Source organism: Mycteria americana, chromosome 2 (genome assembly GCF_035582795.1).
Source record: "Mycteria americana isolate JAX WOST 10 ecotype Jacksonville Zoo and Gardens chromosome 2, USCA_MyAme_1.0, whole genome shotgun sequence".
NCBI classification, from domain to species: domain Eukaryota; kingdom Metazoa; phylum Chordata; class Aves; order Ciconiiformes; family Ciconiidae; genus Mycteria; species Mycteria americana.
The window spans coordinates 105767218-105783929 of record NC_134366.1 but is presented as its reverse complement, the minus strand read 5'-3'; the positions used below and the strand labels follow the sequence as shown (position 1 = coordinate 105783929).

General features: G+C 48.5%; 1 protein-coding gene across 1 annotated transcript; it reads right to left on the bottom strand.

Annotated features, from left to right (window-relative positions):
* Nucleotides 1-11194: 11194 nt before the first annotated feature.
* Nucleotides 11195-16174, bottom strand: IRX1 (iroquois homeobox 1). Its single transcript, XM_075495667.1, has 4 exons — nucleotides 15911-16174; nucleotides 12261-13275; nucleotides 11633-11705; nucleotides 11195-11252 (listed from the first exon to the last, which is right to left on the bottom strand). The coding sequence occupies exons 1-4, from the start codon at nucleotides 16172-16174 to the stop codon at nucleotides 11195-11197; spliced, it is 1410 nt and encodes a 469-aa protein (XP_075351782.1).
* Between the last annotated feature and the right edge of the window lie 538 nt (nucleotides 16175-16712).

Sequence of the window (16712 nt, the reverse complement as noted above, 5' to 3'; positions counted from 1 at the left end):
TTTGTTGGTTAGATTGTTTCTCTAACTCTACAACATGTTTTTCAAACCAAAGAGACCAAGAGTAGGTTCCTCAATCAACTGTTAACCACCGAAATACATGGAGTAATTTTAAAATATTTTTTTAAGTTAAAAAAAAACCCAACCTTGATCTTAAGGCCTTCCTTACAATTGTAACCCTTTCTAGAGCAAGCCACTCTGATGACTCCAGCACAAATAAGCATAATTTGAAAATATCAGATTGCTTTCACTCACATAACTAAGTATGGATTTCAGTGTGTAAATTCAGATATGAGAGTCAAAAATGTTTCCCGTGACATCATGGGAGTTGATGACACTGTGGTGAATATATTATGAGGCTGTGGATGCAATTTAATGGCACCAGTTCTGGCTCCACCACTCACCTGCAGTCACTGTGAATCTTTGAAACATCCCGTTACACCTGAGTCTCTGTCAAGTGAAAACCCTAATTCTCAGGCTTGGGTTCTCATTTCTGCCCTAAACAAAGTAGGCAACTTTGGGAAACCACTTCTCTATCTGTGCACCTCCGTCCTCCACCAGTCTCACAGAGGCAGCATTTCTTCGTTATGTTCTGTGCAGATCTCATCTAGTACAATTTCACCTGTTCTAGGACAGGAGCTCTCTTCCATGTTATACAGAGACATTTTTAAGCGGATGCCAGGTACTGCTATTGCAAGGCACAGAAAAATAATAATCACTTCCCCTGGGATTGTGAGTCTGAGCTGTTTGCTCTTTGATAGCCTCAAAAAAAAAGTAAAATGCATGCATTTGAGCAAAGTGTTACTATCGTAGTAGAACCAAAAGCTGATGGATGAGAATGAAAAAAAAAAAGAGAAAGAAACCCCAACTTACTTTAAAAGCAAGACTTTGCGTAGTAGTGTATGCAGTTTATATTGCCCTTTGCTCTGAAACAGCTGATAAAAGATCCTATAAAGTGCAGTGTGGTAAAACTGAACGTTGATCCGATCTGTTCGCGTAACTTACATGTTCCCAACTGTTGCTTGCAGTTAATGTATGGATTTTCTTGAAATCAAGCTTATCGGATACATTTATTAAGGTCTGTGAAGTGTTTCCTGTATGTAAATTCAGTGGGTCTGAATATAGCAATTTTACTTGCCTGGGAATTTTTCATGTTGCATATACTTAGAAAATCTAATCTGGGAGGTTCATTACTAGAACAGTTTTATTACTTCTGCTACTGTATCATTATCAGACAGGCAACATCCTGAATATGAGTACAGGAGACCCTTGTTGGTTTGTTGGATTTTTTTAATTTTGCAGCACCTAGAATTAATAGATGAAGAAGTCCCCTTCACAATCACACATAAAGAATGCAAACAGTTATTTCTAATATCACAGCTCCCGCATTATATTATTCTAAATGGGTCTTCATTCCTGTAACTGTTGTGAGGTGAATTGTTAATATTCGATTATCAATAGTGATATCACTAGGCAAATGCAACTGTATCAGAGGGATCAACCCAAAGTCAAAACCGAAGTTTACAAGGATTGAGATGAAAGAAATCAATATAAATAATGAGAGGGCAGTGCTACAAGGCTCTGCAATGGTGGACTTGCTAACCCTAAACCCTTCCACCTGAATTCTAACAAGCAAATCAAAGCACTCGTATCTGGATCAAGGCACTTTCCAGCTTTGCTTTAGTGACAGGGGAATGGGCATTACCCAGAAGCTGCAGGGTGATGTTCAGACGCAGCTAACAAACCACCAGCTCAGCTTTTCTTTTCCACAGGGCAAACACTCTAAATGCTCCTCCTCCCCTTAACTTGCTGAAACTTGCAGATGTGATTCACAACCTGATCAACAGTGATAGATAACAAACCACTGACCTTGAGGGCGGCTTTGTGTGTCAGCCTTCTTATTGCGTTGAGTCACCGCACTCCTCGTGTGTGTTATTTTAAGTAGCACATTTATCAGCCAGTACCAAACAGAGTATGTGGCCATGTGTATTTTATTAGTGGGTTTTGAGTATTTAAAAAAAAAAAATCAGAAAAAAAAAATCCACTTTATTTCAAAAAAGGCTTGAAGACTCTGACACACTTTAAAAATCTCCTTGTTTTCAGTTACAACATAAGGAATCTATATGGATGCTAATATGTTTGCATTTGTAGCTTTTCCAGACTTTTTTTTTTTCCTCCCAGCACACTGCAGTATAGCAATGTCAGAAATATACCATTCCCCATAACAGGACACATCTGTGGTGAATCTGCACAGAAGCAATTAATTTCCTTGTGGTATTTTTACACTGGGGGCTTAATGCAAGTCCCCATTATACAAACAAAAAGCTCTAGACAGCTCCTGCTGCCTGATAAAAAAAAATAAAATAAAATAAATCAGATTAAGAAGAGCTGTTTGGCCTAGGACTGCTACAGGCAATGACTTGTAATGAGGCATCCCAACACTAATTATGAAGCTTATTAAAGAGAATTGTCTAAGTTGTACTAAAGTGCATGCTATAATCACGTTAAGGGAGACATGCATACTAAATTGGGGTCCTCCAGTTTCTTCTCTTAGAGAAGTGGACCCGCTACTTAATGAAGCCAATTTGGGTCTCCGTTTATAGCAGCAATATTATTGTGCTTGGCAGACGGGTCAAGATGAATTTGATGGAGAGGCAGGTGAGAATCCCAGCAGCTTGGTGATAATTCACACATCATAGCCTTCACAACTAACTAACATCTGCAGGCGAGTGGGCCAAGAAACTGCCAAAAACAAATACTTCCAATCCAGGATTTTATTATTAAACTTCTCCCAAATCTTCACTAAGGTTGAAAAAACAGTATTTCAGTGTACTGTTTCAGGAAAGGAAAAAAAAAAAAAAAGATTAATAAAGATGTTAGGAGGCTGAACTGCTGTGAGATTTGTTTAATTATTCCCCACAGTACTGCCCCAGCAATCTGCTGACATTTAGCCCCGACCTTGCAAATCCTCAGTAAATATTAATATATCAACTCAAACAGGGACCGTTGTTTTATTGGTTCACGGAGCTCAGAGAGATTCGCCACAGCAGTGAAAAATAATGTGCAGAACTGAGGAAGAACGGCTCCTTTGATATCACCTTCTGCTGCACACATGTGCTGGGAGCATCAACAAAATGGAAATTCTGTTACTTTGCCACAGCTGTAGAGTGACACTTCAGATGCCTTTGCTTCCCTTTGTACAGCCTGCTGGAATAATCCCAAAACCACAGTGGCAAGAGATTAGAAAACACACACGCGCGCGCGCGCGCACATATACACACACACACACACACAGAGGAAAAGAGAAAGAGAGAAAGAGAGAGAGATCACATTTTATTATCTGACACAGTGAAAATGTTAATAATGGTAAGCTCCCATCTTAAAACCTAATAAGCTTTGCCCAGAACAATGAGCGCGCTAATAAGAGCCAAGGAGAGCTAAGCGCAATCCACTGGAATCTGTTTACTACGGTGACTTTGCTGTTTGCCTCCGTGAGCGCCACATAAACTTCTTTTTTCTCCCAACAGTTGCCCCTATTGACTGCTTCCTAATGTATTTTATGTGCCTACCAGTCCTCACAAATCCCGACAAAATACCCCCAATTTATTTTCTCCCTTTTATTTGCTTGCGTCAAATGTAAATGTACATTATTAAAATATCTTCTCATAACTACACTGCCATTACTAATAGATGAGTGTTTGATGTGGGTCAATACTGCATCCAAAATTCTTGGGTTTAGGGGAAAGGGCTGCCGTGCAACATTTGGCATTCAGATGTATTGAGCTGCAGAGTTAATGCGTGATTAATTTTATTCATAAAAATGTTAATCACTTCATTGTGAGATCTTTTTAACATTCTGTGCACCGAACACCTTTTAACTTCTTTTTCACACAAGCTCACAAATGTATTTAATATTTTCAAACATTCGGTTATTACCAATAACACTGGTAATTAAACGTACATTTAAAATGCAATAAAAAGCTGGCAAGTGACGGCACGGCACCAAACACAAATGGAAGCCCCTTGCCTGCTGCCTCTCCCGTGCCCCCTCCCCCTTGGCAGCAACTGACCAGTTTCTTTAATGTGCACTTGTTTGCAGAGTCCCAGAGGCATTTTTTTCCCTCAAGCATGCTTCAACCCTCGTTGACACAGCCGAATATCCTGAAAATAATACAACCCTGCAGCACATTATAGACGGTGCTAAAAATACTTCTGTTCTCAGGGAGGGGAGGATCACCGCGTTGGGCACATCGCGGCAGGTTGGGGGCTGCGTGGGTTTTGTTTTGGGTTGGGATGGGATGGGGGTTTTTTTGAGAGAAGCACTCGAGCCTCATCGGAGAGTGCTGTCAGGCATTGGTGGGTGTGCCGGCTGCACTCACTGACTTCTTGTTTCCAGCTGGGCAAGGCTATTGTGAGCGTATTCAGCCAATGCACTCATGAAACTGGATAAATGGATTAGTGGATCAGAGACACCATCGGCATCTTCAAAAGGAAAACAGCAGCCTGCAAAAAGACTGACATTTGTGTACTGGGGCAGAGGGTGTGTGAATGCTCTGCCTCCTCCAAAGGGACAAGACAGTGATAAACTTTCCACACTGACCACCTCACTTTGTGCTACAATTGACCAACAAAATAAATGGATTGCTTCATTGTTTTTGAACCGTAGGCAGCACAGGGAAAGCGCTACTTGCGCAGCAACAAAGGACAATGTATTGTGTGGGGCCAACAGCTCAAAATAAAACCTTTAATTATCTACGGGTCAGCCATAAATCTGGAATAAAAATAAATGTTACTTTTTAAACTCGCCTTTAATTCTGCACGGAGTTTACGCCAGCACTTTCTATTCTCTCAGGAGAGGCACTACCAGGACTTGGTGTGCGCCCCACGTTTGCATTTTTGCATTAGCTTGACTCCAGAGGAACATGTTGGGAAACAAGTTTGGCTATCAGACATGAAGGATGTCTGTAATGCTAATTAAAGTAAGTAAAAACAGATAAAAGACGTATTTTTTTCCACTTTTTTTACAAACACCCATGCATGTATTCTCTTCACATACACAAAAGAGAAGCCAAAACTAATATTAATAATGGTGACGGGACCCGAGTAAATTAATTCCTCACAGAAGTACATTGTTTAGTTTTAAGAGCTCATATTTTCGAAGTCTTAAATTTTGAATACCTATTTCTATGGGGTTTTCAGTCTCCTGGTACTTCCAGCGATTCCTGTCCACATGGCTGGTTTTACAGGCACGCTATGAACGGCACTGCATGGGGGCACTGCACAGTGGGGAACACCAACCTCGCCAGGAGCCGTTTATGTAACTTTTCACTGGAAAACATGCCACGCAGGCCATGTTTATTACATGTTCCAGTGTTTTACTTGATTTGTTAGTCCCAGGTAAGATTTACTGCTGAAACGTAAAACTTGGCGGCTCAAAGCCTGGAATCGGGCCCCACGTCCCTCCTCGCTGCAGCCCCCACGAAGCTGGCGGTGGGCTCAGGCCCTGCCGGCCACCTCTGTGGCCCTTCCCGGCCGAGGGGGACTGGCGGTCCCACATGGCACAGCTCCACGTGTGCTTCCCGCTTCCCGCGGGCCCGCAGGGACCTTCCCCGGACAGTTTAGGCCACGGCCACCTGACCCATGGCGGGCAGCTGGGTTTCAGGGCCTGCGGGTGGCACATGCGGGCCTGGGGCTCCCCTCCATCAGCCAGCAGGCCCGCGGGGAGGCGGGTAGTGCCAAAGGCGGGACTTAGGCGCGGGGTGGTCGCCGAGATGGCAGGGGGGCCTCAACCCCAAACTGAGCCCGGGGCAGGGGGAAGGAGGACGCGCACGTGCCGGGGCCCATGTTTTGCGGCTCCCTTTCGCAGAGGGCTTATTACGCATCGGCCCTTCCCCTGCGCTGCTTGTGTGCCGACAGCCTGCCCAGCGTGCCTCCGCCAGCCCCGGCCATTCTTTACACCTCGCCTTTTAAGGACATTTGGGAATTAAAAAAATAAAAAAACAAAACCAAACCAAAAAACCCAGCAACTTCAGAACTGGCCAGGCGATGGGGACTCCCTGTAACACCTTCCCTCCCCAGCCGCAGCGCAGGCGCCCAGCCTCTGCCGCAAGGCCCGGGCCTGCCGGCGGGCTGGAGCCCTAGGCCAGACAGGGCACCCCCCGGGCCAGCCTGAGCCCCCGCCCCGCCCCGAGGTGCCCACCCGACATGGCGGGCGCCGGGTCGCCCACCTCTCCCGTGGCCGAGGGGGGCGAGGGGCGAGACAGCGCCCCGGCAACCCCTTCCCCGGGGCCGGGCCGGCGGGGGGCGCCGGGGGGCGCGGGCGAGTGGCCGGGGCTGGCCGGCACAGGGGAGCCGCGGCTGCGGGAGTTCGGCCGGGCGGAACTAATGCCGGACCCGCATCGTCCCCCATCAGTCGCCGGCTGATTTCAATACGAGCCTGTTTAACACGGGGCCGGTGGCCGGCAGCGGCGAAGAGCCATCTCTCCTGCCGGCCCCCGCCTCCCGCCCCCGCCGCTCTGCGCTCTTTGTAATGGTCTCATCTACAAGGACGATTGAAACTTTATAGTGCATGATTCATAGAGCGGGGCTGCGCTCGGAGCCGCGGTGCATATTACATTAATCAGTGTCAGGCCACTAAAACAGAGATATGAATATGAATTCTCCATATTGCAGGGGAGATAAACGTGCTTGTGAATAATTGATCGGCGCCCATGGAAAAAAAAAAAAAAAAAAAAAAAAAAAAGGTTGGGGGAGAAGGAGGAAAGCATGGTCACACAATGAAAGTTACCGGGAGATCTACCGCGACGAGGGCTGGTGCGGGGCTCCCGGCGGGAGCATCTCTCCGGCCGGCTGCTGCCCGCAGCGGCTGCGGGGCTGCGGGGGTGTTCAAGTTTCGGAGCGAGCGCGTCAAAAACTCAACCAAAGCAGCAAAAAGCGATGACAGGAGCCGGGAACGATAGCAATCATAGGAACGAGCCAGTTTAAGCACATGCACCCTGCTAATTTTCTCGTTCCCTTTCTCCGGGCTTTTTTTTTTTTCCCCCTAGTTAAAAATAGACTTCTTTTTCAGAATAAAATAGAAAAAGAATAAAAAATGAGGCATGCATACCAATGAGGACGTTTCATAACTACGACTCTGTGACAAAGCTAAATCCCCGTAAAGCTGCCGGTTGCTTTTAGTGTGTTCTGGCAACTGCTAATTTCGGAGTTTGCTGAACTCGCGATTATATCAACTTTTCAGTGTTCTTTCTTCACAGATTTCTGCCATTCTTCTGTTACTGCTAAGTGAAGAATAACAGAAACAAGACAGGGAGCCAATTTTTACTGGGGGAGGATGGAGGATTATGCAAACATGTACGAAAAATGTTTTCTGCCACCCTTTTAAATAGCACGAAAATGTATCTTGGCGCTCGGCTGTTGTTCTAAAAGAAGTGTTACTCGATGTAGCTACCATCCGATTCAATGCAAATTTTCCTATTGACTTTATTTATCAAGTTTGGGTACCATCAGGGCTTAAAAAAAAAAGAGGTAGGAAACTAGGACTTTCCAATTTACTCTTATCAGCTCGAAGCATTCCCAATTAAGGCAAATCGTTTAGCTTAAGCTTCTCCTTTATTATTCTCCCTACACTCTGGTATTTGCTGGTATACATCTGCCAGGGTGGATCTCAATGAAAATGGAAAATACGACAGAAAAACTACAAATTATTTTCCTGCCAGGGTGACGTAAACGATCATTCCTAGCACGGCTCACGTGACAAGCGAAACCTGGGGAATATGGAGCCCCCGCTCCTTCCCCAAACTGGCGCGGGGCCGCCTTCGGCGGGGCTCCCCGCGGCCGGGAGCGGGGGGGCTGTGCCCTGCCCGGCCCCGCACCGCCCCGCACCCCGCGGCGCAGCGGCAGCCTCCGAGGGCTCCGTGCGACAACGCAGTGACCGCTCGCACGCCTCCGCTCTCGCTGAAACTTCCTCCAGGAGCGATGGCCACCTCGGGGTGGCTAGCGTGGGGGCAAACGAAATTACCTCTCTCCGTCAGGTGACAGCTAGGCTAAGGCAACAGCCCTCGGGGACTGCCGGGCGCTTAGGCACGCACCCACGCGAGAGCTTTTCTCACTTGAACAGCACGACGTTTCTCAGCTCGGCGCTCCAGCTGGCCTTATTACTTTGGGGCTTTCCCTTTCCTAAGGGGGAGCCACTTGCGCTCCTTCCAGAAACTTTGGAAGCGGCTCAAGCACCCTCCGTCCGAGCACGCAGCCCGCGGCACCGGGCGCGCTCCTCCCGCCGCCGGCAGGCAGGTCCCCGGGCCGCCCCCGCCGTCGCCGGCCGAGGGGGGGAGGCTGGGGCCGGGTGCTTCGTCCCATCCCCGGCAAACGCCCCGGGCACGGTGGGGAGAGGCCGGTGGACAGTGCTGGCTCGGCGCTGACCCCGCGGGGCTTCGTTCCCCGCCGCCGTAACCCCCTCAGCTGGGTGGGGAGGGAAGCATCACAACTGTTGGCGTTACTGGGGGGAAGCGGGGTGAGAATTTCAGGCAAGCAGAGGAAAAAAATTAATCAAGTTCTGCAGCAGAGTCTGCTCCAGAGATGCTGAGGCTTCCACAGGCGGAAAACTGCCAGCCAGATAACTAGTGGGAATTATCACTCTCCGGAGGGTAATCAAAACTGGAAGCACACTCCGGAGGATGTTTGCTGGCTTTCTGGCTGAATTAAAGGCGGGCAGCCCCCCCTCCGCACCCCCGGCTGAGCAGAGCTGCGGGCCGGCACCTCCGGCTGCCGCCGCGCCGGGCGAGGGGACGGTGCCGCCCGCAGCCCACAGAGGGCGCTGCGAGCCTGCCCAAAGCCGGGCCCGCGCCCCGCCGCTCGGCCCCGCTCGGCTCCGCTCGGAACCGCTCGGAACCGCTCGGCTCCGCTCAGAACCGCTCGGCCGCGCTCGGCACCGCTCGGCTCCGCTCCTCTCCGCCGGGCGCTGGCGGTCAGGGAGCGGGAGCGGACACACGCAGGGACACACGCACACACTCACGCTCCTTTGCTCCCCACAGTTACCGTCCCTTCTGACGTCAGCACGCCGCACAGTAATCCCCTCTCCTCTCTTCCCAAGCCAGTTTGGCACCGCCGCGTTCGCTCCGCCTCGCAGCGCATGGCTGCGCGCTGTTTGCGTGCCGTCTCCCCTTTCGCAGGAGCGGTGCCCATCCATGGCACCGGGCGGGCGGACCAGCCCGCGGGTTCTCCCAGCCAGGCGGGCGGCGGAGAGGGGCCGGGGCCGGGCCGCCCGCCGCAGCGGCACCCCGGCCCGCCGGGTTGCTCGGGGTCGGCTGCGCCGCCCGCGAGGAATTTGGGCATCGGGCCTAAGGGGGGCGAGGGGCAGCCGGTGCGGGGCTGCAGCCATTTCTTTGGACTTGATAGGCAAGAGAAAGCAATGCCTTCTTCGGGTTTACACCAGCACTGGCCTGACGCGCCGCATGGCTTTGCAGGCGTGAAGTCTTTTTTCTTCCTTTTCTTTCTTTCTAAGACGTCTTCCCTCTCCCTTTTTCCTCACTGAAAGCTAAGTTATTATGGTTTGGTTAAAACTGTAATATGCTCTTTTGTTGGAACCGCTACCAGCGCGGGACTGCCTGTGATTTAGGAAAAACGACACGACTAAAAGCCAGACAGCAAACTAATTGACGCTATGCTGGGAACCGCAGGATGTCAAAACGAGTCGCTTTTCAGGGACAGACCTTCAGATATCCCGCACAAAATCCACTTCTTCTGATCTGTTTCTCTGATCCATCTAAAAACCGCAAAAAGTAGCAGCCTACCGCCTCCACTGCTTTGTCAATAGATCTCTAAGCGATAGTTTCCCGAGACCCCTCTTTGCTTGCGATGATTTTGTAGCTAAATCAAGATCGATATTCTGATCTCTGACAAGAATTTTATTAATATTTTATTTGAAAATCTCATCTTGTTTCCGACAAGTCCTGGTTTGAGGTTGGTTCAGTTTGGATAGGGCGTCACCACATTATTTCTTAATGACTTTCCCAGCTGCTTCTTTCCATTTTCCACCATCAACAACCATCTGGTATCTTATTAGCACCTCAATGCTCATTTAGTGTTCTCATTTAGGAGAAAAAAAGAAGTAAACACTCAAAATATTACACCTTTTAACGGACCGTCTTTGGAAGATTAATGCCTTTATAAACCGATAGATTGTCTCTCAGTCTCTCTTTAACCAACAGATCGGAATCGCAGAACTTTCTTCTGGGAAGTACAAGAGCTGCCATTCCACACACACACCCCCACCCCCCCCCCGCTAAGATTGTGCTTAATCTCACAGGGAAAAATCTTTCACAGTCATATTTCCTCTGTGTTTATTGAAAGCACAAATCGTTACAAATAATTCTATTTCCTAATCTACTATTTTTTCCGGCTTCGGTCGGAATGTATACCAAAGCACTAAAGCTCTTGATCCCATTTAGGAACCGGTTTGGACAGCAAAGTTATACACCAGGGAACTGTGAGAAAACTTGTCCCTTTCATTTTCAAGAGCGTATTTTATAACGTAAGTGGGAGTCAGATCCATTTATGTTCGTAAAATGGGTACTACAGAACACGTCTGATTCATCACAATTGAAAAAATAGCTTTAATTTTACTAGTCAAGAACCAGCTTCACTCAGCTTCTTAACTTTACGTGTATGAAAAGGGAAGCTCGCAGCTTGTTTTCGACAAAATAGTTACAAGAGTCTTTAAAAGCTTGGATTTGGTATTTTAAGTTTCAGCTACCCAAAGGCAAAAAGACTTGACTTTTTAGAAAACAAATTATAAATGTTTGAATAGATTTGTAATATATGTATAAGATCTGCAGCAACAGAATACATACCTGAAGAGAGCTCATAATTTCATTTAGTTTATTAGACAAAAATATATGATTTAGACAAGTTTTGCTGACGCGCTATTTACAATCTGAAATCACTCTATATACAGAAAAAACACAAACACATGGGAAACATTTACCGAACAAATAATCCAAGAATGGTTAGAATAACACGATCTGAAATGGTACAATGAAGAAGGGGATCCATCTACAGATTTGTGTAATCGCTTTTATGGATTTGCACCACCTTATTGCAAAAAGAGATTGATGGGAGTCGTTTATACCGTTTCCTTTTTTTTTTTTTTCTGTCCTTAATACCAGTCTCTGTAATATTTTTTCACCAAACCATTTAATCAAGCGGAAGGGAGAGCTGTTAAAATTCTCGGTGTTCCCTCTTGCTGAGCCAAAGAGCTGCAGGGGGGAAGGGAGGAAGGAAAAAAAAAAAAGACGTAACAATCTTTCAGAAAAAAAAAAAAAGAGAATCCTTTCCTATAATTGCCTGTCTATTGCTATAGCATCCTAGTATTAGTTAATTGCACAGAAATCATTGTCACTGATGTAATTAACACAAGATCTTGGAGGTCTGTTAAGTTTCAGAAAAGTTACAGGCTGGCTACGTACAACTGCAATTTAGCCTAACTTTGAAAAGATTACAGCAACTTCCATGTTGTTCTTGTTGTCTGTATGTATTATCATGGTGATGATTAGGTGTTATAATTAGTCTTTATTATTCAAACACTCTGTTTCACATAAGTAACATTCCTGCAGTGAAAGCAAACAAACAAACTCACTTGTCACGGACAGGCTGGAAGGGCGATTTTAGCGGCTGAGGTGGGGATTCAGTTCTTGGTACATTTTCTCTTTCTAGAAGAAGACAGAAGAAAAAAAAAAAAAACAAAAAAAAAAAAAACCAGGAGAACCATTTTAGAATAACAACAATAAAAATCTGGACAGTGTGCAGAGAACACACCTCCCTCTCACCCTCTTGCTCAGGCGTGTGTAGGTCTATATGTGTGTGTGTGTGTGTACAGAACTATTCCCTACTTTCAATACTTAAGGAGTATGCAAGCTTTTCTTGCCACGTTTTTGACTGTCATTGAAATGACGGGGAGATGAGGGTCAGGAAGGAGGGAAGGAAAGTAAAACCCAAAGAGTATGTTTCACAGCGCTATTCCTGCATTCTCATCTTGTTTGATGGGCGTATAGGGTGAGAATGTAATAGCCCGCATGATATGGGCTTAATGTATGCAATCAACACGCTCCATGAAAAAAAAACCTCAACGCTAGGGTAAACTGTCTGTAACTCCGTTAAAAGCAATCAGTTACACCAGGGCTGAACCTGACAGCATTCCTCAAGGAGAAGTTCATGTGCGTGTGTTGGGGGTGGAGGGAGAGGTGGATGCCTGCTGCATTCATTACCTATGTGTTTGGGACTGGTCCTCTCTGAAGGTTTTTCACTGCTTAGGGCTCCCAGGGTTGCTGTTAAAACAGAAGGCTGTTGCTGGGCCTGGAGGTGGTGATTGTGATGAGCAGCGTGGTGGTGGTTTACTCCCAAAAAGGACCTCACATTTAGCAGGGAACTCTGAGTGAGGAAAGCCCCATTTGTCCAGTTGTGAAATTTGCCGATCTGGCATGTGTAGAGTCCATGGCTAGGGAGAAAAGCGGGGTGCTGGATCTGTGGAGAAGTGTGGTTAACCTGGGGAGGAGGGGGCGGAGGGGGAGACGATTTCAGGGCACCATCGGGACTGGTTGCCGTCTCTGCCAAAGACCAAATCTTGGGTTTGCTGTGAGATGGCATCTGTAAATTGTTCTGGCCCCCGGGACTGATGATTCGCGTGCTGTTGTCAGAGGCCTCCTTCACCATGGCCAGCGCGTCTTTGGGTTTCAGCCCTTCAGACCCCGACAGTGCCAAATCCTTCTCCTTTTCCAAGTGCTCCTCTTCACTGCTTTGTCTCAGGAGCTCGGGCTTCTCCTCCTCTTCCTCGTTGCTCTGCTCCCCATCGTTCTCGTCGATTTTATCTATGTCTATGCTCTCCAGGTCGATTTCCTCATCGTCTTCGTTCTTCTCGGGGTCCCCCTCATTGTCACTCCCGAAGAGGTTTGCATCTTCTTGGTCCTTACTCCTGGAGCCCCAGGTCACCTTGTTCTCCTTCTTGAGCCGCCGGCGGGCGTTGGCGAACCAGGTGGAGACCTGGGTGAGGGTCATCTTGGTGATGATGGCCAGCATGATCTTCTCGCCCTTGGTGGGGTAGGGGTTCTTGCGGTGCTCGTTGAGCCAGGCCTTGAGGGTGCTGGTGCTCTCCCGGGTGGCGTTTTTGGGCCGCCCCGGGTCCCCGTACTGGAACTGTCCGTAGGGATAATAGCCGGGGGCAGTGTGGGCAGCAAAGGTAGCAGGGTGGACACCCGGATTATCTTTCAGCTCGTACTGGGAGCCCTGCAACACATTCAGACAAGCGGAGAGGAAAAAGCACATCAATTATCTCGTTAGCGTCTCTAACAGACCTGAATAGGCTACTCCGGGAGCCGCAATACGCCTTTGAGCGGTGCAAAGGGTCTTCACAGGCAAAATTCGGCCCTCCCCGCTCCAGGCTCTTCACGTTTAGATCAGACAGAGGTATTCCCAGATGATCCCCCCTTCTTGCTGGGAAAGGAAAAGAGAGGGGCTAAGCTGGGCTCTGCCAGACATTATGCGTATTTTCTCCGCAAACCAAATCAAATCAAACGATGGAAATGCAGCAACTTCGCGTTCGCCTCGGCGAGACAATTTATTGTGCCCTCGCAATTATCAGGCAGAGAAAGCAGGTACTACACCACCGTTACAAACTAATGCCTGCGCACAACGTCGCATTTATCTGCGAAATATCCAGGAGGATATTACAAATGCATGCAGAGCATTCTTCTTTGGCCCCAGATCTGCCTTTAAAAGGAGTTGGCGTGAGACGAGGCTGGGGCGATGAATGCACAACTTCAGTACGAAGACACTTATAATGTAAGAGATTTTCCACACGCAAGCCAACTCCCCCACCCGCCACCACCACCACCACCCCCCCCCGGCCCCCAAATCATACACTAAGATTCTGGTGTAAAACATTAACTTCTAACTGTTAGAAGAGCCTTTAAACTCTGGAGTGAAAACTGATCCACGCATTGTAGAATATGGGGATGCAGACACTTTATCTCATAAGTTTCACTTTGATCTGGGCAGGGCAAACACAAATTGTTTACAAGCGTTTAGAGACGGTGATTTATTTGCAATCAATATTCTTTTTATCATCAGTAGTAAAACACAGCAAGTCAAATTATCCCATCAGGTGTTTTGGTAAATAACATTTTATCTTTCTAGCAACCTCATTAGGCCTCATTATTACCGCAAATTGTCCAGATATTAGCTTAATATTTTAGCTCTTGATTTACAAATGCTCAGAATTCTAGAATTTATTTCAAAATATCACCGTCACGGTAAATCACTGTAGTAAAATATCAGGATACTTTGCGAGTAGGAAAGGGAACTGTTCCTAAACAGCTAACATTTAAAGCCGTTTTCTTTTTTTTCTTGCTTCTACTACAATCTCGTTTTTTTTCTAGTCCAGAAATACATTCTTAGTATCACTCTTGCGAAATTTGTGTCAGCCTTAAAAATTAGCCTCTTCAAAAGCGTCCGCGAAGAGACTAATCTAACTTTGTCAAACAGTTAAAAAGAAACCTGTATTTTAATTTCGGAGACAAAGCTAACACACAAAGAGAAGCCCGATGTAATTTTTGTAATGTGTTACAGAGTAGGCTTTCTGCACTCCCTTTATTCCGCTGTCTTTTGTTATTGTTGCTGAAATGATATTTTTTGTGTACTCTCTGTTGGGAATTCTTTTGAAGAAGCCACTTGTAAATCACTCATTGCTTCTGTCTCAACTTTTACTGCATTTCCAAAATCAAGGTTAAAAAAAGTAGGAAATGCATGCTGTTAAAAGTGCCTTCGTAGGGAATGTTTGCAGCACAAAATGATCTGTTTTCAGACGCTGACCCTTGTTCGACAGCGTATCTACCTACTTGCCTACATATATGTATCAAAAACCTTCACAAGTTATGCCTTGCATGCACCCAGTTATAAATATTCACACTTTCATGTTTCGGGGGGGGAGAGAAAAGAGGGGCATTTAGAAATTAAGTGGAACCTGTGCGTATCGCCGCCGAGAAATGTGGAGATACTAGCAAGGAAAGCGTTTCAACGACACCAGAGATAAAAACAGTTAAAAAAAGGTGTTTCACTTCGTAACTGTTACGTTCCACAGAAAAGGAAAAAAGGGATCCGAGGACAATCTGGGTGACGGCAGTTTGTTTTAGAGTTAACGCCAATATGCCTTTCTGCTCCGATGCATATAATGGGATGTAGATGCCCTCCTTCGCTTGATGCAAATGCGACCTATGATACTCGCCATAATCAGAGTATGAAAAGTTCAGGGAACAGAACGGGCCATTTTTAAGGCTTAAGGAAAATGTCTTGAAATAAACGGGCGTACCAGCTACCGACACTGCACTTTGGCCTTTCGGACGGAACCTGTTTATAGCTCGGCGGCAAAGAAAAGGGCCAGGCGGAAAGAGGAGCGCGCTGGAAAGCCGATTGAAACAAGAGGACCGACAATATCACCCGTCAACAGCAACACCACCAGCGACAAGGGAAAAAAAAAAACCGAGCTGCTAGGGAAAGCCGACAACACGGAGGCAGGAGCCCTGCTCGGCCGAGAAGAAAAACTCGGAGGAGTTTTGCCCGGCTGGAGCGACGGGGCGGAGGGGGGCTGCGCCTGCAGACGGAGCCCGCCGCCCCCCGGCCCCGGCCCCGGCCCCTCTCTCCCTCGCAGACCCGCCGCCGCACACGCTCCCCTCTCCGCGGCGGCCCCCGCGCCGGGCGGGCGCCGCCACCGCCACCGCCACCGCCAGCGCGGCCGCCCCGCCGCCCCCCGCGCTCGGCTCCGCGGCCTCCGCCCGCCCCTGCCCGCGGCTCCCCCTGCCTCCGCGCCCGGCGGCCGCGCTCCGCGGGCCCGGGGCGGGCGGGCGGCAGCGCGGTGCTCACTCACCATTTGGGAGAAGAGGCCGAGGTCGGCGGTGTAGGGCAGGAAGGCGCTGTAGTTGGGGGCGCTGTAGGGGCTGGCGTACATGCCCAGCACCGAGGTGACAGCGGCCGAGCCGCTGCCCAGCTCGGCGCCCGCGGGCCGGCCCGAGGCGGCGGCGGCGGCGGCGGCGGCTGCGGCGGCGGCGGCCAGCACCCCGGGCCGGTCGCTCCCGTACACTGCCTGGCTGGCGCTGAGATACTGCGGGTAGCCCAGCTGGGGGAAGGACATCTCCGGGGCGCGGGCACAGCGGCGGCGGCACTGGCGGCGGCGGCAGAAGCGGCAGAAATAAAAAATAAAAGGGGGTGGGGGGGAAGGAATTATACCCAAAAAAAAAAAAAAAAGGGGGAGGAGGGAGCCTGAACAGCCGGGGAGGGGAGCGGAACAAACCCGGGCTTCTCTGGATCTCTCTCTGTCTCTCTCTCTCTTTTTCCTTCCCCCCCTCTCTCTTTACTGGAGTCAGGCAGGGCGAGAGAACAGAAATCGAGCCGATAATTTTCTTTTTTCGTTCTGATTTCTTTCTGTCAGAGATATATTGCAACCTAGGTATGGAGGAGGAGGAGTGTGGAAGGATTCAGTGGGGTGTCTTTCCTCAAATCTCGGCTCTTCTGTGCTCCTAAATCCCTTAGATGTGATCTGATCAACAATTGAGCTCCAACTGATGTGTCTGCCCTTAGGTCCTAGGCTGATCTTTCAGATACAATTTGAAGTTGATGTTTTGATTGGCACCCACTTGAGCTGCAAGCGCCGCCCCGCGCCCCCCCGCCCC

Bases quoted from the DNA above. Each gene is read 5' to 3' on its own strand.
- IRX1 (XM_075495667.1), bottom strand. From the start codon at position 16,174: ATGTCCTTCCCCCAGCTGGGCTACCCGCAGTATCTCAGCGCCAGCCAG. The intron at 11,706-12,260 runs GTAATGAATGCA...GTCTTCTTCTAG, and splicing joins GACCAGTCCCAAACACATAG to AAAGAGAAAATGTACCAAGA. The intron at 11,253-11,632 runs GTGAGTTTGTTT...TCCCCCCTGCAG, and splicing joins TTCCAGCCTGTCCGTGACAA to CTCTTTGGCTCAGCAAGAGG.